The sequence below is a fragment of the Vipera berus genome, assembly GCF_964194415.1.
Source record: "Vipera berus genome assembly, chromosome: 2".
Classification (NCBI taxonomy): Eukaryota; Metazoa; Chordata; class Lepidosauria; order Squamata; family Viperidae; genus Vipera; species Vipera berus.
Genome location: NC_138203.1, coordinates 230833780 through 230854996, shown reverse-complemented (window position 1 = coordinate 230854996; position 21217 = coordinate 230833780). Strand labels below are relative to the sequence as shown.

Here is a 21217-nt window from a genome sequence, read left to right as displayed (position 1 = left end):
ACATATGTATAAAGTTAACATATGTATAAAGAGTGTATTTGTACTTGATGATTAGGAGAATACTGTCATTGTTTCCTTATACAAAGGGAAATATAGCAAGAGAGAATGCAAAAACTACAGGAGTATTAATATCTTATATGGGGCCAGGAAAGTATTTGGCAAAATTCTGGTGGATAGAGTTTGAGAAATCAGCAAAATTTGGAAAATGCAATAGGCATTATGCTGGACAGGGGGTGCGCTGACCTAATTTGGAAAGAACGTATGAATCTGAGAAAGTTGGTTGAATGTAATCTCCTTCTGCCTTCTCCAACCTAATATCCTCCAAACTTCTTAAATTCTCAACAAGTTTACGCAATAACTACTCCCTAAAGCCCTGATGATTAAGTATTCTGGAATTGCTATCCCAACATATTTGGAGGAAGTCAATTAGAGAAGGCCACTGTAAATAATTTTTAGAACACAGCATCTTCTTTTATCAGTGATCTTTAATTGAGGAGCTTTGACATACTATTTCGTTTGCCTTCTCCATCACCTTCCTCTTCATTCTCTGGGTCAATGTCTTCTGCTTGGGTAATCCAATCCAAATAACCTTTGAGATCTTCTTCCAGCTGTTGTTTTTCACGTAGTTTCTGAAAATCTCCCCTGGCCTTGGCTTTTTCTCTTTCCTTGGAAAATTCTCTATGGGATGCAGATAAAACATGAGATACTGATTTATGAAACTACATAGCTTTAAAAAAAAAAGAAGAAAATTCAACCCCCCCTCCCCCATATTTTTTCTTTATTTTTCCTTGACAGGATTATATAAATAAAGAAAATTTACAAAAATGCAAACACTTTCCACATATCACACAGCAACTCAAATCACTTGCCATGCTACATTCCTTATGCATTAGACTTTTAAGGACTCATAACAATATGCATTCCAAACCTTTCATCTACCAGACTTGCTCTGGCATCATTCTGGATCTCCTCTGAAGTAGACTGGACAAAATGCTTTCTTTTCTCTTCTGAAAACATAATTAGGGTCTTGGGAGGCCCTGCCAGCTATTTTATTTATTTGTTTGTCTAATTTATATAGCCTCCCATCCCACATGAAGTATCCCTGGGCAGCATACAATATAACATACTATCAAAACATACTGCAAAACAAATTAAAAACAAAACAATAGACAGATAAAAACAAAACCACAAGCAGGAGAATTTTACTCATAGTACAGCCAACATGCAGGTTCTCTAAGGGCTTTTTGGAAAGTACTGTAATGAGGATTGGGGCTACCCTCATCTTAACAGGGAGGGTGTTCCAGATGGTGGGTGCCACAGCAGAAAAGACTCACCTCTGGGTCCTATCAGATGGAACACGTGGCAGACAGGACCCACAGCATGCCTCTCCTGCCAGACTCAGTGGGACAGGTAAATTTGGGGAAAGGACAGTTCCTTTGATACCTGCCCCCCCCCCCGTGCCATATAAGGCTTTAAAGGTCAAAACCAGCACTTCGAATTGTACCCAGAAGCAAACTGGTAACCCATGCAGCTCAGGAAGCAGAGGTGTAACGTGCATACTTAACTGCCTGCGCTGCTGCATTTTGCAGCAGATGAAGCTTCCCCGATACTCTCCAGGGCCAGCCCCTTGTAGAGTGTAGCACCACTGTTGGATGAGTCAGGTTGCAGAGGTTTCTAGTTCCAAATCTAAGTAAAATACCTTCCAGGCACAAAACTGCTGTCCCTGTCTGAATTTGGCAGGTGTTTTTATTCATTGCCCAGAGAACATCAGATTAATAATATAATGAATATATAAAAATGTCCTCAAATTGCACCCTGGGATGGTAGTATTTGGTCACTAATATCATTATTGCTTGAAACTCAAATACTTTGGCCACCTAATGAGAAGGAATGACTCACTAGAGAAGAGCCTAATGCTGGGAAAGGTTGAGGGCAAGAGAAGAAGGGGACGACAGAGAATGAGGTGGCTGGATGGAGTCACTGAAGCAGTAGACGTGAGCCTAAATGGACTCCAGAAGATGGTAGAGGACAGGAAGGAAGGCCTGGAGGAACGTTGTCCATGGGGTCGCGATGGGTCGGACATGACTTCACAACTAACAACAACAGCCATTATTGCTTGTGTAACACCAAAGATCAACGTCATTAGACTCATAATCATGTATGACCCTGCCCTCACCCTACCTGAGATACAGATGGCTCCGATCCTGTTAAGTCTTTTCACAAGATATTGAAGACTTGGCTGTTTTCCCAGGGATTTGGGTCAGATGGTTAGATGGCCTCTGTTTTTTTTTAATTTTGTATATGTGTGAATGGTGACATTGTTTGTTTTTGAGTGCCTAGGGTTATATGTTGTGGTCTTTTCTGTGTTAGCTGCACAGAGTCAACTGCATGAAATGGGTAGCTATAAAAAACACACACAAATGAATGAATACATAAAATGTTGGTTTTATTTTTATTAAGACTCTTTGCATTGGAGAATGGAGAGCTCTTATGTTCTCTTCCTATTTATCCTTAGCTCTGCTGAGAAACGGAATGCTGTCAAAGTGACTTCGTTTGCTTTTGCCCAGAAACTGAAACTGACAGTTCATTGCCATTTTCTATTTAGTGCATCATTATTTAAATGCCTTTTTCTCTTAATCCTGTGTGTGCTACGCTGCAGCTGTTTTTAGGAATGTACCCACATAATTAACCGAGCAGTTTCTTAATAGAGGAATTCAAGGGCACCCACTGTAAGAATAGCACGGCTGTAGGAATTGCCAGGAATGTATGTATTTGACTGAATGAAAGTATCCCTACAAACCCATTACTTTCCCATATAGAAGGATCATTCAGGGACATGCCAAAGCATTGGTCCCTTGCTGTCCTCAAGCAGGACAATAAATTCAGGTTATAGAAATAAATGTATATTTGAAAAGTGTGTTCCCATGACTACCCTGAGAAATATCTGTGCTTCCAGCAGAATTTGTCTTCGCAGAAAGTATCCTCTAGTGGTTAGCAACGTTCCCGAGGAGCAGATTATCCTGCCTCATTAAAAAAGCTCTTCCACTTGTAAATAAGAAATACTTCAAATATTTTATGTTGACAATATAATAACCCCTGAATGGTTGACGTTTTAAATGTGCCATTTTAAAAATGAACCTGTGTAACAAAAACAACCATTTTTTTTCCATATAATTCATTCCCTCCCTACAAGGGGGCTAATTTTATAATATAAAGTCAACAAATCCACTGAAGGATAGCTTGCATTTTGAGCAGCTGCCTTAAATAGATGTGCTCGGAATTAAGGCTGTGGTCTTGACTAAACCAAAAATTCAACAGGAAAGCAATAAATAAAACAATTCTGAAAATTAAATCAAGTGTGATGAAAAACCTGGAGCACCAGGGAACTACCAGAGGACTGGAAGAGAGCTGATGTAGTTCCCATCTTCAAAAAAGGGGGGAAAATGGATCCAGGAAACTACAGACCTATCAGCCTGACCTCAATACCTGGGAAGATTCTGGAAAAGATAATCAAGCAACAAAAAAGGGAACACCTAAAGTCATTACCAAAAGCCAACATGGGTTTGTCAAAAACAGATCATGCCAGACAAATCTTATTGCATTCTTTGACCAGGTGACAAAATTAATGGACCAGAGGAATGCTGTGGATATAATTTACTTGGATTTTAGTAAGGCATTTGATAAAGTAGACCACAACCTACTACTTGATAAGATAGAAAAATGTGGGTTAGACAGCATCACCACCAGATGGATTTATAGCTGGCTGACCATCTATACTCGGCGTGTGGTCCTCAATGGAACTGCATCTACATGGAAGGAAGTGTGTAATGGGGTGCCCGAGGGGTCTGTTCTGGGCCCAGTGCTCTTCAACATCTTCATCAACGATTTGGATGAGGGGATAGATGGGGAACTCATCAAATTTGCAGATGACAACAAACTGGCAACACTTCAGAAGATAGGCTTAAAATACAGAAGACTCTTGACAGACTTGAACACTGGGCGCTGTCTAACAAAATGAAATTCAATGGTGAAAAAAGTAAAGCTCTACATTTAGGCAAGAAAAACTAAATGCACAGGTATAGTGTAGGTGGTACCTTGCTCAATGTGAGAATCACTTAAATATGAGCCAGTAGTGTGCTGCAGCTGCCAAAAAAGCCAACACAGTGATAGGCTGCATTAACACAGGGATAGAATCAAGATTATGTGAAGTGTTAATGCCACTTTACAATGCCTTGGTAAGGCCACACTTGGAATACTGCATCCAGTTTTGGTCACCACAATGTAAAAAAGATGTTGAGACTCTAGAAAGAGTACATAGAAGAGCAACAAATATTAGGGGACTGGAGGCTAAAACATATAAGGAACGATTGCTGGAATTGGGTATGTCTAGTTTAATGAAGAGAAGGACGAGGGATGAGATGATAGCATGTTCCAATATCTCAGGGGTTGTCACAAAGAAGAAAGAGTCAAGCTTTCTCCAAAGCATCTGAAGGCAAGACAAGAAGCAATGGATGGAAACTAAGCAAAGAGAGAAGCAACCTAGAAATAAGGAGAAATTTCCTGACAGTTAGAACAATTAATCAGTGGAACAACCTGCATCCAGAAGCTGCGAATGCTCCAACACTGGAAGTTTTTAAGAAGAGACTGGACAGCCATTTGTCTGAAATGGCATAGGGTTTCCTGCCTGAGCAGGGGGTTGGACTAGATGACCTCCCAGGTCCCTTCCAACATCATCATCATCATTATTGTTGTTGTTTCTTGTTTCCTGAGAGAAATACTCTATTTAATGTTGAGAATGACTTTTTGGTTGAGAGCCCTGAGTACTTTTTTCATATTTTTGCAAACAGAACAAATAACTCCAATGATCTAGCTTTGTGGTTTCTTAATTTTGGTTTTGTAAGTTGTGTGGACCTAACCATTGTTTTATAAACTATATAACATAGTTTAGGATATTGTATGAATCACAACAATTATGGTTTTGTCATGGAATATAGGCTGTTAGTAGGTTTCCAGGAGCAAAAAATCTCTCATTTATTAAGCCTTAGAAAATGGAAATGGTCAAGGAACATTGCTTTTTTGTAGAATGTGCTCCATTGAAGCAGCTTTGCATCAGCTATGTAAGAATTGCTCTCTTGGTCTGTGGCCTTGTGCAATTCACAAAGCCAGGACAGCTTTATGCATTTTGTTTACACAGATTTGTGTAGCTGAGGAGTTCCAGGTAAAAGTGTAAATTCTTTGTAAAGAAACAGTACTAAGCTATAATATGGGAAGAGAAAGAAAAGAGAAGCAGTGCTTCAATTTAGTGTTCAAGGAGAATTTCAATCACATTTGATTATACTGTTCTTGAATGTAAATATTTTAAAACTCTTTGTACAAGAGAAGAAAATATTGTTTCTCCAGAGTTGAGCTACATTTAAACAAGGTTGCTTGTCAAATTACTATCAAAAAATACAGCAAGTGATACTCTGCTCAGCAGCTCCCCACTTGAATTCTCATCTTTCCCCCATCAACAGATGGATGAAATAGATGCACTTAAAGTAAGATGGTGAGGAGATTAAATGTTTTCACAGCTTGTTCAATAAACCATGATTAAGAAAACTATAATTTAGCACAACACGTGGACTCCAGTTTTTAAAAAGCTGTCTGAACAATCAACACATGATGCCAAAGTTCATACAGTAATTATAATTAGGAGCTTATATGTTCAATTATAGTAACATGAAACCACCCCATTAGATTAGCACTTGAGGTCTAAATCAGCTTTAAATATAGATTCATTTAATTAAATCTTTAAAATTTTGCAATTGCAAACAGTGTGAATCCTATTCTGAAAAGATGATAAAGGACAGTGGTTAAAATTTTAATTGGGGTTTTTTACTTTTTCAGGGACTGTTATAATCTTTTTAATTGTTTTTAATTTTTGTATTTCTTGTTTTACCGTAATTACCCTGTTAACCATCCTGAGTCCTTCGGGAAAGGACTCCAATTAAATAAATAAATAAATAAATAAATAAATAAATAAATAAATAAATAAATAAATAAATAAATAAATAAATAAATAAATAAATAAATAAATAAAATATTTTTTATCAATTATTCAATTTCAACCAACTGCATCCATTAATTAACTACTTGGTTTAATATGCATACTGCAAGGTTCCTTTTTTAATTGACTTAGTGGTCAGCCAGGACCCCTTCTCACGCTTACAATTGTATAAAAATGTTTTGCTTTCCTTTACTGGCTGCATTAGTGTTATCATTGGCTGAGTGTTAAATTGTAAACTGGCATGTCTAAGTTCACATCTCATCCTAATTGCAAACACTCTGGGTGGTTTTGAGAAAAGGATTCACTTCATCCTGCAAACTGCTCCTGATAAGGGCATTTTGAAAGTAAGAGAGATAGAATTCCAAAATAATCCCCCAATTATTTGGAATGTTATGTGGTGATTATTATTCAGAAGACTGTCTGGAGCATTTGATAACTCTTGACTTAAACTGAAGCATGCACATTTGTAATGTTTTGGACAATACAAATATATCAGATAAGTTTGCATCAAGATTATGTTCTTAAACTGAAATAGCAACTAGAAAAATATAAAGTTTGATGCAAATAAAATCCATATAAATGAGAACAGATGCAGGCAAATTTTAATATGAAATATGATTGGGGAGTGATACCTGATGGACAGCAGTGATTGAAGTAAAGTCTTTCTAATTTCTTAAATCAAAGTCTGGTAATCTGACCTCTTCAAATGTTTTGGGTTGTAACTCTCACGTGACTAGCCAGCATAACTAATGGCCATATTTAGTATGAGTTAAAGTTCAAAATAGGTATGCATCAATTGTCTACATTTAACTTAATCTTATGAGTTAACTAGAAATTAAGAAGATCTCACTAAGAGATCTATTAATTGCCACCATAATTTAACAAATCAATGGCATCCAAGTATTTCTGTTAATGCATGGGCCAAATAAAGTTATGACAGAGGTCAGAAGCGGGCCTTTCAATTGAATCCAAATTTTTAAATTATTTCAGCGGAATTATTTTCCTAACAGAACTCCTAGAAGGCAACTTTACATTAGTAAAGTTTAATACAGAAAAGGGTTGGACAGGAAGTTCAGAAACATCCCATATTTGGAGCCTATGCTTAGACAAAGCCACTAAGAAAGCCTGGCATGTTTTACTTAGTGCTTTGGATTAATATTCTCCATCTTTGTTAAATATACGAGTTGTCTTGAAGAAGAGGTTGTGCAGTTTTTACTAACAGATCCATCTGCTGAAATGTCTATGAAAGTTGCTAAATGCTGCTCAGCTGTAACTGCCATCAGAAGCTGCAGGATTTGTATCATAATTTGACATGCTTGCTTTGGCTACTTATTGTGGGCTTAGATGTTACAAAGTTTATAATATATACTACCCACTTTATTTTCCTAGCATGCTAATGTCTTTGTTTATGATTTTATACTGTATCTCTGTATACTTTTGGTCCGTGAATATAAAATTCTACATGCAGCTGTCTTTGAAAAGCATTCTAAAGCTTCAGAAAGCTTCCACCTGGAATGCAGATCCCATTTTGCTGCTAAGTGAACCATACTGGTTCCCTATGGGTTCTGGGTGTATAATTCAAGATCTGCTTGTGTTTACTTGCAGGACAGCTTCTCTGCAGTAGTTTCTGCCTGTCCCACCGGATCTGGCAGAGAGGGCACACTCTTGATTCCCTCAGTGAGACAAGGTCATCTGGTAGGTCCTAGAAGCATTTCTTCTGTCATAGCACCTGCCTTTCAGAATAGCTCCCTCCAGAATTATGGATGGCCTCAATCCTTCAGGCTTTTCAGAAGGCTGTGAAGATGTGTCTGTCCCCCCCCCCCAGGTAGTGGGGACTAGGCCATTAGTTCTGGAGCTCTGGCATGGATGTAGCTACGGTGCCTATTGAGATTTTTATTGCATGGGGGGAGGGGTAATAGGTTTTCCTTTAGTGTTTAAGATTGATGTATTTTGTTTTGTTTGCTGCACAAGGTTTCTCCAGATCCAAGGGTGGGCATTATATGTTTGATTAATAAATGATATTTATGCCAGATAAGGGGCAGTTTTCCTCCATATCTCTCAGGTTGTGCCATGCCTTTTGTCTATTTTTAAAAATAACCCTACAGATTATTTTGTGCAACAGCAACCACTGGGAACAAAGAGAATGTGACCAATGCAGACTAGAGGAGATTGTCTTTGCCCCAGTGTCTATTTCAGTGTATGTTTACTTAGGTGCCTACATAGATTAATGAAATTTCCCTCTGTCCCAGGGGTGTCAAACTGCCACCCCGTGGGCTGGTGCACCATGTGGAGGCCATGTCCACCCCAGCTCCAGCAATACGAAAAAAAGTCACGGTACGTCACGACACATCACATGACATGGCGAGCTTGACACCCGGGCTCTATCCTATAGAGAAACTTGTTACTGTTGAAAAATTATAATGATAAATGGAATGTGATTACTCCTCTCCACAACACTCAGGATAATTAGACAAAATATATTTTGTATTAAAACTGATCCATTGGCTATGATTCTGCTTATAACATTCTTCCTTTTTGGGATGCTTACAATACATGAAGCCCTAAAGGACGTGGGACCTGTCTCTCTGAAAAAACCCAAATTCTTCCCTATGAGCGAGCCTACTTCTAAATTCTTTAATTGTAGGTGTTTGAGGCTGAAACAATAAGAAAGCTTCTCTGATCTATCTGCTTTGTTTTATGCAAAATCCATAATATAATACCCTCTGTTACTCATTCACTGAGAATCATTCACTGAGTTACATTCAGGTTAGCTGTGTAAGTTGGTTATATATATAATTGACTGGATAGTATATTTTAATGGGATTCTTATGTTATTCATATTTACCTTACTCTGATTAGGAAAAGGTGTAACATAATAAAGGAAATAAATTGTTTAAATACAACAATAAATTAAAATAGGGGCATTGAAACTATTTCATGAAAATAATGCCAGAAATTGTAAATCAAAGTTAACTAATATGCTGAAAGGAACAGAAGTGTTTCTTCAGTCCTATTCTCTAAGATTAGGAATGAGGTATGTGGTAAAAGACTAATCTTCGACTAATTCAATTCCTTAGGACTTCTGGCTTTAAAGCAATGGCCAGGATCAGTGAGTTTTAACCTTCCTAGGTTGCACAAATATTGTCCTGACTCACAGTTGGGTGGCTATTTTATAAATCAATAAATAAATTATGTCTATATTTAAAATGATATTCCTGTTTATATATAGTTCAAGCAGTAAGTGGTCCTCCAGATATTACCTCTCCTCAATCTTTATTACTGCATTCTTAAAGGATGATTTTCCATATCCCAGTCTATAGCCTGATTATTTCCTCATAGTCTTCCATCCATGTATTTATTATTCAAGCCCAACCCTGCTTAGCTTTCAAAATCAGGCAAAGTCAGCCAGGCACCTGCTCTAATTGCTCACAAATGGTAATCAAAACAATGGGTCACGTTCTGTTTCCCAGTTGTAATTTCAGCAGTAGTTGCAGGATAAGGCAGAGAAAGAAGAGTATGTGTTTTATGGCACATGGTGCAACCACTATATTTGGTTTATGTTTTTTATGATTTTATACTACAAGCAATTTTCCGTAGTATAAAATTGGAAAGAGAATGCAAGGCCAAAACATTTCTGAAATTTCTGCCAAGAAAACTGCAAGCCTTGCACAGGCAGTTGCCAGAAGTCAAGACTAATATGGGAGCATGTGCACTACTAACACAGAGACCTAGAGGATGTGAAAAACTCACTGATTTGGAAACAGAATCTTTTTAAAGAACTCCAAAATAGTTTGTTCCCCTCTGGAACTCTGGAATGGTATGGTCTTTTCCAAAGGCAAATCTCCAAATTAGAGGGCATTTGAGGTCTCTCGGGAAGAGTCTGTCTCTAAAACAGATATTTTTGGTCTAAAATACAGAAAAGTTCCCTTAAATTGATTCCATTTTGGAGGAATTATTTCTGGAAATTGTTAAATGGCTTCTAGAACAACATGTTCTAGAGGAGATTTAACATTGGCTGGAAAGGGAATGAAATGGTTCGGGGGTTTTCTAGAATGTTCCCTTTCCAAATTGTTAAGTTTTGCACCTGATAGGTAATCTGCCAGTATTCCAGGTTCTTTTCCTTTTTTTTAGTACAGGAAAGAAACCTTCTGGAACATGATGGTGAGATGATAACCTTTCCCTTTGGCAATGATGAAATGTCTTGCACTGATAAATTATTGTTGCTTTTACAACTGACAGCCAAGCAAGCCATTTATACTATTCCCTAGATTAAATTTCATGTCTTTAGACAGGATGTTTCCCTCAATGTTGCGGGAGCAACAAACACTTAGAAAAACTAAACAATTGGTACAAATAGAAAGAAAAATGAAGTGCGTGCTAAACTATGTCTTTACATGAATAATGTAAAGATAATTTATATGGAAGGCCTGTGTGCTAATGTGAATATTACATTTGGTGTGGGTAACAGGGAACAACAGCATTATCCATATTTGAAAATACCGCTTACACTGGTGTTTTAGAGCAGGGGTACCCAACCTTCAGAGCTGACGGCCCAAGTGGAGGCACCTTTACGCATGAGATCACGTGCATGCGCAAATGGGGCCACACTCACACGAATGGGGCCATGATTGCACACATGATGCAAATGGGGCCACAAATACTCGCGCAATGCCACGATGCTAGCACGAGTGATGTTGCTCTTGCTGTGATGATAGCACCGGCATGACACCACAACGCTAGCTGTGGTGACCCCTGTTTTAGAGTATTCATATCTATAAGAAGTGCAGAAGTGTAACACTGGCAATGTTAGCTCTTCACTGAATTAAAGGAGCTGGAAAGCAGTGTAAATGTGTCACAGGCAAGTACAATGATAAAATTCAGGCAGTCGGAAAAGCAAACATTCATAAAATGGCACCAATCCAATGCACATGCAGAAAAGCCAGCAGTGTAAAACTGAAAACAAATGCACAGACCATTTTATACACTGTGGTGTGAAATGCAAGTTTAATTTAATGGCTTACCCACTAAGTACACCAAGTACCAGGTTAAGTACGAAAAATGAGCCCAGAATGATAAGACTAACAAAATAGATCCATGGCCATTCACATCCTATTGCATCATTTACCTGTAAAATGTAAGGAAATATGTTATGATTCAGTCGTTCACTATATAGCAGAGTCCTTTCACAATTGACAGATCACATAGGTATTGAGTGTATTAGCACCACCATCTTCTCTTTTTAGCAGCACACTGCTTCAGCATTTACCAGATTTACCACCACTTTAGCGCTTACTCATGATGTGTACAATTCCACTTATTTAGTCATGGAAATTACACAACTTTTTGTATCCTCATGTCATGTGGAAATATACAATTCTATTCTACTTATTTTATTTGTACAGACCAATTAATTTCTATTTAACTGTATTTTTCATATCTAATGCTATACTTATATTTAAACTGATTTATTGGGATTTTATTTGTTTTTAGAAAATAGCTTTGGATTTGGTCTTAAGGAAGCTCTGGTCCACTATGTTTTAATTTGAAAACCTTATCCCCAATTCTTTAGATTTAATCTCTATTCTCTACCTATGTGTTCACGGCAACTGAAATATGGACTCTGCTTCTAGGATGAAAAAGGTGTGTGCTTACCCGCTCAATACACCGAGAACAAGATTTAGAACGAAAAATGACCCAAAGATGACGAGACTGACAAAATACACCCATGGCAATTCAAATCCCATAGCATCATTCATCTGTAAGAAATAAGACGACCTTGTAGAAACATTTGCTTCCATTTGCAATAGTGATCAGTTGGTGACCAAAACACATGCATGTGAAACAAATTCAGTCACTTTTATAATGACCAGATATAAGGGGGGGGAAAAGAAGATTAAAACCACCCATCATTTTCTCATTTCTTCAGACGTATATTTAGAAATATCAGGGAAAAATACAAAAGCACCAGAACTCCATACATCCTATATAATACATTTTTACACACAAAAATCTATAGACAGAACTGAGTGGCAATACATACAGTAAAAGAAAACTTCTAGTTGTTGCCAGAGAAGCAGTTAAACGTAGCTCTTGCAAAGCCAAAAAGGGTAGAATAGAATTGAGTTCTTAAAATTAAAGGCTGGCATGGGGGGGGGGGGGGAAGAGAATCAGAGTATGGGTAATATCCAACATTTAAGCAAGTGCACTTCCACTTATGCGATCAGACAGTGTGAGCCCTGCATAGATACTAAGGGATTCCCAATTCTCACAAGCAAGATAATACAAGAAGCAACATTTATTATGAATTAGTACACTCCATCAGTGCAATGACAACACTGAATTCAATTCCAGTTATTTAAATATGAAGTCTCGATGTTCCACTCCTTTCTTTTTTCTGTGCATCAATTCAAAACCAGGAATTTCTCTCCCTCCCTCCCTCCCTCCCTCCCTCCCTCCCTCTCTCTCTCTCACAAACACAAACACACAAAACAAACAAATACTGATTGTCCAAAGGAGAGATCAGGATGGGGAAAGCTTTGCTGTTGAGTCAAAGTATTATCATTCTACCATCAATTCTCTTTTAATTTGAAAGATGTATTGTGGAAAACCATGCATAGAAATTTAAAAAGATTACCAAATGCAGTTTTATAAACAACTCCTTAAAAACTTTACTGTGTACTCAGATAAATGAATACAGTATTTAAATTCACTGGTCTGCAGGGAGAAAGCCTTGTACTGTACATGAAAGTAGCTAAATTTTACCAGAATTGGGTCACTAATAAAGGAAAATTAAGTCCTGAGTATTAATTGGCTCCAGTTTCCAAGATACACCATCAGGTCAAAATTGCATAAAATAATTCAAAATTACCAGGAGGATGTGCAATTATGCTCCATAACTTTTCTGCAAAATGTGATATAGCAATGAGAATGCTGCCACACCAATCATTATAAATTTATCTTTTTAATGATACCAATAACCTAACTTTCCATTCATTTATTGATTTTTCATGACATCACTCTGCAAGAAGTTCCACTGTTGTAATCAGGAGCCCAAAAGCTCTGCCTTACTCTAAGGCAATTCCAAATCCTTGACCAGGTCATTTAGTTCACTCTGTGAAATTAGATGTGGTTCAGGAGGAGTATATGGTGGGCTAAAGTTTGGGTCCTCTGATATTGATGGCCCCGGATCAGCTGCATCCTGCTCATCATCTTTATCATCATATGAGTCTAGAGAGTAGGATTCTGGTGGATCTGGAATTGGCAAGTCCTCCCCATGTGCAGATGGAATGTTTGGATATTCCAGGGTCCACTTCTTCTTTCTTGAGATCCCTTTTGCAACTGGGGGAACCATGCAAAAATGGCAGTCACTGCTATGATTGGTGAGTTCCCTCCACACCATTGGGACTATGAAAGGCATGGACCTTTTCTTCTTGTTTAGCCAATGATGCAGATAAGTTGCACATGTAATGCAACAATAACGAGGGGCCCAACTCTTGTCCTGTTCCCCTATTTGCATCCAAAATATAGGTGATATGACTTTTTTTTTACCACAGCTGTCATACTGCATTTACATACTGCAGATGTAATCTTGCCATAAATGTAGCAGAAGATATCTGCATGGTTTACACACTTTCGAGGCATCTTGGCTTCTGAGGGAAGATATCATGCAACTGTTCCTCGAAATGTTAGGCAATGACACTTTCACAAGCCAGCAGATTTAACTATATGATGACCAAGACAAATGTAATAACAGAACAATAAATTACAGTTAGGTAATAATCTTTAGTCTCAAAGTGAAGATAAATTTATATACTTCCATGTGGAACCATTTTCATTGTTCTACCGTACTTTGTTGAGAAGTTATGAGGCATCATGATCATTAGACACCTCACTCCCTTGTAGGCAAATATACTCGCCTGTGTATAAATCTTTACTGTGAAATAGCTTGAAAACTTTAGCCAACCAGCATCTATCACCTGTTTTCTAATTCATCTAATCAAAATATGTAAGAACTGACACATTTTATCTCAGAGATCAATAATTTCCCATTTGTGAAAAATACATTGCATGAAATAGATAATTAATCAGGATAACTTTTGTTAATGTTATGGCAACCAGTTCGTATTATTGAGGTTTAGATGACAATAACAGAAAGTCACATTGTCAGAATATGTACATAGATGTTGAATATTTCTAAGATAGTTCTTGCTGTTACAATAGCAAAGAAAGAAAGAAAACTATATACATTTAGGATAGGATAGTGAAAGTTACCTTAATTTAGTTTTAGGACTAAGTCCAAAATCAGTTCCCCAACTCCCACATAACTTTGCATCTGTTTTTAAAAGGCATACATACATATATACATACATACACACATACATACACACATACATACATAAATGCATACACAGATGTACACATACAAGCTAGGAAGAAAATACATTTGGAGGAATGGGGTTGGTCCATATGAAAGAGCACTTTGTTTTGTGTGTGCGCTTAATGATGAAGTGAAAAAGAAAAAAGTTCAGATGTACAATAGCTCAGATTCCAAAAAAGAGAAAGATAGATGGACAAATTGCATGGGTAAGAAAAATCTTTTGTTAATATCCTAAAATAGGTTAATGTGGTAAAAATTACATATTATGAAACAATTTTAGAAGCCTCGCTTTTCCTCTTCCTCAGGAAGAATGCAAGGAATCATTGTATTTTTTTTTCTCCAGACTTTCATCCATGCACTTCGAGTGGACTATTCTAGGCCTGGGAGGCCTCCTCCTGGCTTCCCAGGCCTAGAACAGACTTCTGGAAGTGGTATCCATGCACTTCCGGTGGGATGTTCTAGGCCTGGGAGGCCTCCTCCAGGCCTACAAAGCCTAGACTAAGCTTCCGGAAGCAGTGTACATTCAGCCGGTTCTCTGAACTCAGCAAAATTTAGCTACCGGTTCTGCCAAACCAGTGCGAACCGGCTGAATCCCACCACTGGATGCAGCCTAGGACTGCACTGGCTTTTTTGGCAGCTGCAGCAGCACACTGCTAGCTCATACTCAAGTGGTGGTTCACTAAGACTTCTAGACCTAGGACTCCTAGATCTCAGTCACTACTGTTGAGCCAGGTACCACCTATTCTGTACCTGTACATTGGGGTTTTCTTGCCTAGGTGCAGGATCTTACTTTCCTCTCCACTGAACTGAATCTTGTTGGTAAGGGTACAATGCTCAAATCTGTCAACATCCTTCTAAATCCTGAATCTAATTTCCAAAGAATTGGCAATTCCCCCACCAGCTTGTTGTCATCTGCAGTTTTGATGAGTTCCCCTTCTATACCATCATCTAGAGAATTTATGAAGATGTTGGAAGAGTGCTGGGCCCAAGCCATAACCTTGAGGTACACCAGTGCACGTTTTCCTCCATTACCACCACTACCACCTCCAAATCCTTCAAAAGCCCTTCAAAGACATAACAGTCCTCTTCTGACTTGCCATCCTAGCAAAACTGAAGACAAAACTCATTGCCTACCATAAGTTTCCAAGAGTTTTAGAGCAACACAAATCATATCATCCCACTCTTTGTGAAGAAGGGAGACTTTTAAATCTTACACACAAACATTCCATCTACATCTTTATATTATGCTATCCAAATTTATCTGGTTCTATTTAAAGGATTCTCAGTGACTTCCGCAACGGAGAATTTGCAAAGATGCCACACTTTCTTCTCCCAGGAGCTAGGAGACCTGCCCGCATTTGGGAAAGTAGACTATCCACAATTCCATGAAGCCACAGCATTAAAAAAAATGAAGTTTTTTTCATTTTTTCATTGGATTCAAATACCACAGCACAGCTGTGCCAGAAATAAAATGGCCAGCTCTTGAACATATAGGCATTATCACAGGAATCTGAAGATGCTTTAGAACTAGTAGTACTCTTAGTCCACCTAGTAATACAATTTGTGTTACATCATTTTTTGAGAACAATTCCCCAAATATTTCATTTCCAGAATAGCCTTTATGCCAGTCTGTTTGTGTGTGTATATCATTCACAAGATCCTTTCTTATGTCAGTTTCTCAATAACTTATCAATGAAAATTGTATTCATTCAAGTGCAATTTCTCCTTCAGTGTGTTGGGGGGGGGAGTCTGTTATTGTCTTATCACAAAACTGCATACTGAATGGAGGTTTTGACTGACTTTATGGAGGTTTTGACTGACTTCTCTGCTGGGCAGAGAATTTAGACCATGTGATTTTGTATTAGTTCTCATTCAATCTGATGAAAGAGTTTCCTTTGAAAGAAATTCAGAACTTAGAATGAACTCAGAAATTCTGTTCTCCTTTGAAAGAAATTTCAAAGGAGAATAGAATTCCTAAGTTCATTCTAAGTTCTGAATTCATTCATTACATTTATAGCCTTCCTTTTATTCAGGAGCTCAAAGCAGCACGGCTAGCACTGTGTTCTTCTATTTTCCACACAATACAAACTCTGTGAAGTAGATTGGACTGAGAGAGAGAGACGGACTAGCCCAAAGTCATGCCATGAACTTCCACGAGGCTGACAATGGCTTAGACCCCAGGTGTTACTGCCCCTAATTCAACACCTCAACTACTACACCATATTCCCTCTTTTAGGTCTTAGAAATGTACTCATTTTACACAACATGCTAAACAAGGAACAAAACAGAATTGAATATTTTGTGAAAATCCCACTATCGTGTTTAACTGTAATATATTTACTTTGGCCATAGCATGTTATAAAAATACCACAATGGGGTTTTCTTAACCCAGATTTAATATTTAAATTATATTAAATGAGCCATTTACTGTAATTGGGAGCTGTCAAAAATATACTGCCTTTCACTGTATAATCATCCCTTTGGGTTCCCAGGCTTTGATTAAATCCCAAAGGAAAACATCAGGAAGGAACTCTTCCAGATGAGAATTTTCATTAGCCTTTTGTGTTATCATCAGCACTAAGGTGTCCTTCCTTAGAAATTAGAAATTCTCCAATTTCTCTGTCTACAAATTTGGTGAATACAAAAAGGCCTTCGTAACCAGCTTTAGTTCATATATCATGCTAACCTACAGAAAGAGAGAGGATGATGCATATTAACTTTTATATACTGGAGATTAAATGAATGAACCCTTCCCCTTTATTTTTAAAAAGAGACAAAATATGTTTCACTTGCCTTTAATTCTAGGGAATATCTCATTACTTCATATACAGTAGTGGACTAAATCAGATTGATTAAGACCAACCAATAAGCATTTGTGTTAAGGTTGCCTTCTGTCTCTCTTCTATCTCTTACCAGACAAATTGTCTGAAATTCCTTTGATTATTTGGAATAAGGTTTATTTCTGTCCAAGGCTCCCCCAGTACTATGATAATTTAGGGCTGTGTAAGAGATGCCTACAGCGTTCTTATTATATCACTAATATTTGAGATCGATCTATCAAGACTTTTAAGAATTGTAGACTGTGGGCAAGAGAGCTGGCTGAAAATATTATTTTTCAACAATTGAAATTGAAATCTACAACTGATTTGCAGAAAAGGAGTATTAATATGTGCTGCTGTGAGTAAATCCCACTATATTTCTGACTAAACATTAATCTTCAACAAGTCTCTTGGAACAAACTACTCTTTCCTGATTCTTTCTGTCAACAGGAGCAGATCTAAATCCAGAAAAGCTTATTCAATCGTATGCTCCTGGTTTGTTAAGAATGGATCAAGTCAGAGATCCTGGTTAGCTTTTTCCACAGTAGGAGGAGGCAATGTGCACTATGTATTCAAGATAATACTATACTCACATACAAACTGCTTGGGTACTTGAAAGATTAAAACAAACAGTTTAATTCTATGAAAAGACAAATCTAATGCAAAATCAGACACACTGAAGTTATACTATACAACGTTCCCCAGCTTCTCCAAAGTATCATATATTTTCTCATGCACTAGTTCCATTAAAGAGAAAGTTTATTTTCCTAGTAACTTATTTATGATAGTTTGTTTCTAGAAATGTACTTCTACCAGCTAGATAACATGGTTCCTTCTGGATTACACCTCTCTTACAACAAATCCTATTAGTGCAAATAATGGATTTTGTCTCTTTTTAAAAGTTTAATCTTTAATTACTGCAGATAGTCATTATTTTTAGAATGTTTGAAATATTTATTGTATTATTGTAAACAGTATTGATGCTTATCAACACTGAAAATAAACTTCCTTCATAATGCAGCAAACCAGTCCACAATAGCTTTGGCATATTTTACAATTCTAAACAAATATTATTACATTTTCCTCTATTTAACTTTATACCTTACATTTATGCAGAAGTTATCTTCTGATGTCACTGGATTAAAAAAAGAATTTGCATTTCATTTAATTATCTAGTTTCTGTTCTAGAAGAACTCTAGGAAAAAAAATTATTCACGCAACTATATGCCAGACTTTATTCATTTGGCTTTAACAATAATTTCCACTGTTATAAAGACATTTATTTCATAGCAATTGAAATAAAGAGAAACAAAATAAGTATTTCTGGTTGCTTTAAGCTTTTGGGAAAATACATTCAATCTACATTAGCTTTCTGGAAGGCTCTTAAAACATGTTTTTTGTCACCTGCTTTGTGGATCCCAAGGAGAGTCTGCAAGATGACCATATGAGATTGTGGGATTTGTTCTCCCACAATCTTGGGTTTTATCTGTTTACTTTTTTATTTTACTTAGTTTTTATTGTTTGCGGATTGTTATGGAATGTTTCAACTATTGTTGTACTGTAAGCCCCCAGTGTCACATGTCTGTGAGATTGGCAGCTGCATAAATAAATGGATACTGCTAAAGGAAAATAATAATCATCAGATTAACGCACCAATTGTATCAATTAATACAGTGCGTGTCTACTGGGAAGTAAATAATGCTTACTTCAATAGTTCCTTCTCTTATAGATAGAGATACACCCTAAGTATATCTCCACTTTAGCTCTTTTAAATACTGTACCTGTTACATGTCTTGAAATTTTGTATGTAGTTTGTGTACATGTGTGTCACATAATGTTTTAATTGGCCTTTAAGATAGTGGAGCTTTTATCAGCATCTAGAATAGCCTTGAGAATCAGGATTTTCTGAAACAGTGCAAGCTGTTCTAATAGGCTTTGATGTCTGAATAATAGGTCAACCAAACCTTGAACACAGACTTCTAAGTGCCTGGCCAGAATGACATACAGTTTCTCAAAACCTTGCTGATTTTAAAGGCTCTGCTCTAAGGTCTTAGAGGCTCATATATCAAACAAGCTTAAAAGGGAATGCCTTTCAAATCTAACAGCTTACCCACAGCTTATCTGTCAGAAAAAAACTGTCCTATGTTCTTCCCTGTGTTCTCTGGATTTCAAAACATAAACACACCACAATCTGTCTCTTATCTACATCCTATATGTCAAATGCATTGAGGGAGGATATGGATGCTATGAGAAGCAAAGCGCAGGCATCACATGCTTTTCACTTGCAATTTAACATAATAAAAATAAACCAAGAGTTCTTAGAATCGCTGTTATGCCTCTGTGTGCAGCCCATTTACTCCTAAGATAATACATAAACATAAAATAATTTGTCAAGTGTGTTGTATAAAACAGGGGTTTGGCCTTGTTGCTTTCCTTAGAAGCCAGGATCATAAAATAGGCATTCTGACTGAAGCGAACATTTAGGTAAATAAAAAGAACCTTCCTGCTCAGTGGTGGTTTTGAGTACATTTATGTGTGTATGGTGATTTGTTTCGTGCCTCAAGCCAACTGGACCATAGGCAGTTTCTGGATATTAATAATGCATAAATCCCCATATTAGTAGATATTTAAGTTCAATTTCTACATGACCACAGAGCTCACTAGAAGACTGTGGAACACCTGCATTTTCATCCAAGCTATCTCACATAGTTTTTATAAGAGCACAATGGAAGGATTCCCAGGTTTCTTATCTCGAGCTCCTTAAGGGAAAATTTGGAAATAATTAAAATAAATGACTAAAGAACTAGGGACTCAATGAGATGAACACACACCCACTATTTATGTCATTTATATTATAATAAGATTCTTTGGACTTCTGTTTCCTTATTCTCCACAAATATCTAACATATTACCTACATCTTCTTATCCACACTTCCCAAAACCAATAGCATAAGCGGTATTGGTTCATTATATATGGTAATTGCCAAAAATTGGGGGATGGGCAAGTGGGACTTTAAACCAGTCTCTAAGAATTAGACATGACTGAACAGATTTTTTTTAAAAAAAAACACTGATTAAACCCTATCCAGGGCTTTGGTTTTGTTGAACATTCATTTAATCATTGCCTAATATACATAGTATTTCAATTATGAAGGAGCAGGATGTAGAAAAGCATGCACCTCTACAGAACCAAAACACTAACTATTACTAATTGGGAAAACTCCATTCATTACACATTCACCATCAGCTAGTTTTGAATACAGACACCTTCCAAAGAAATCACATTGACTTTTATATTCCTAATCAATTATGGTAATTCAGTATTGCAATGACATCTTCTGCATATTGGTATTATTTTTATTGTATCACATACACAGGGTTAAATATGTAATTATGAATAATTTATATGAAGTTTTAAATAATTAAGAGACAGATTTGTTTATAAATATTACATAAAGACACAATGACAGGTTGTTACAGACAACATTCATATCAAATTACCTGGTTACCTATTGAACTCTGAAACCAGTCTCTAAGAATTAGACATGACTGAACAGATTTTTTTAAAAGAAACTCTGATTAAACCCTATCCAGGGCTTTCTACACAATGCAAACAACTGTAGTAGCTAAAATAAACAAAGACTTATCTCCTCACATAAACTCAGCTTTAATATATGTCATTCAATTATTCATAAAACTATCGATTAAAAGCAGTGAGTATAAATTTTAAAGAGAAATTCTACACTCTAGTAGAAGGTGACCAGACCATAAAACATGAGTCTAGGATATCTCAGAGTGGTCTGAATGACCACGAAGTGGCAGCAAAAGTTTTCTGTGCTATTTTTGTTGCCATCTAACAATTGACTGGATTTCTTTTGCAGCCTAGATAGGGTAGCTGTAATCATAGTGTAAGAGAGTCATTTGTGATAAGTTCTACAGTCAAAACCAGATTAGCTACAAAACTCCTGAAATAAT

General features: G+C 37.0%; 1 protein-coding gene across 3 annotated transcripts in view; it reads right to left on the bottom strand.

The window, feature by feature from the left end:
• CACNA1D (calcium voltage-gated channel subunit alpha1 D) overlaps window positions 1–21217 on the bottom strand; it is a 274845-nt gene that overhangs the window by 140710 nt on the left and 112918 nt on the right. For 2 of the 3 annotated variants that reach the window (XM_081321938.1, XM_081321939.1), the window contains exons 8-9: window positions 11699–11802; window positions 509–678 (exon numbers count right to left, since the gene is read on the bottom strand). In XM_081321938.1, the coding sequence (XP_081178064.1) occupies window positions 509–678; window positions 11699–11802 (274 nt within the window). Of the gene's footprint in view, window positions 1–508; window positions 679–11067; window positions 11172–11698; window positions 11803–21217 lie in introns of all 3 variants that reach the window. The other variant, XM_081321940.1, reaches the window with a different exon arrangement.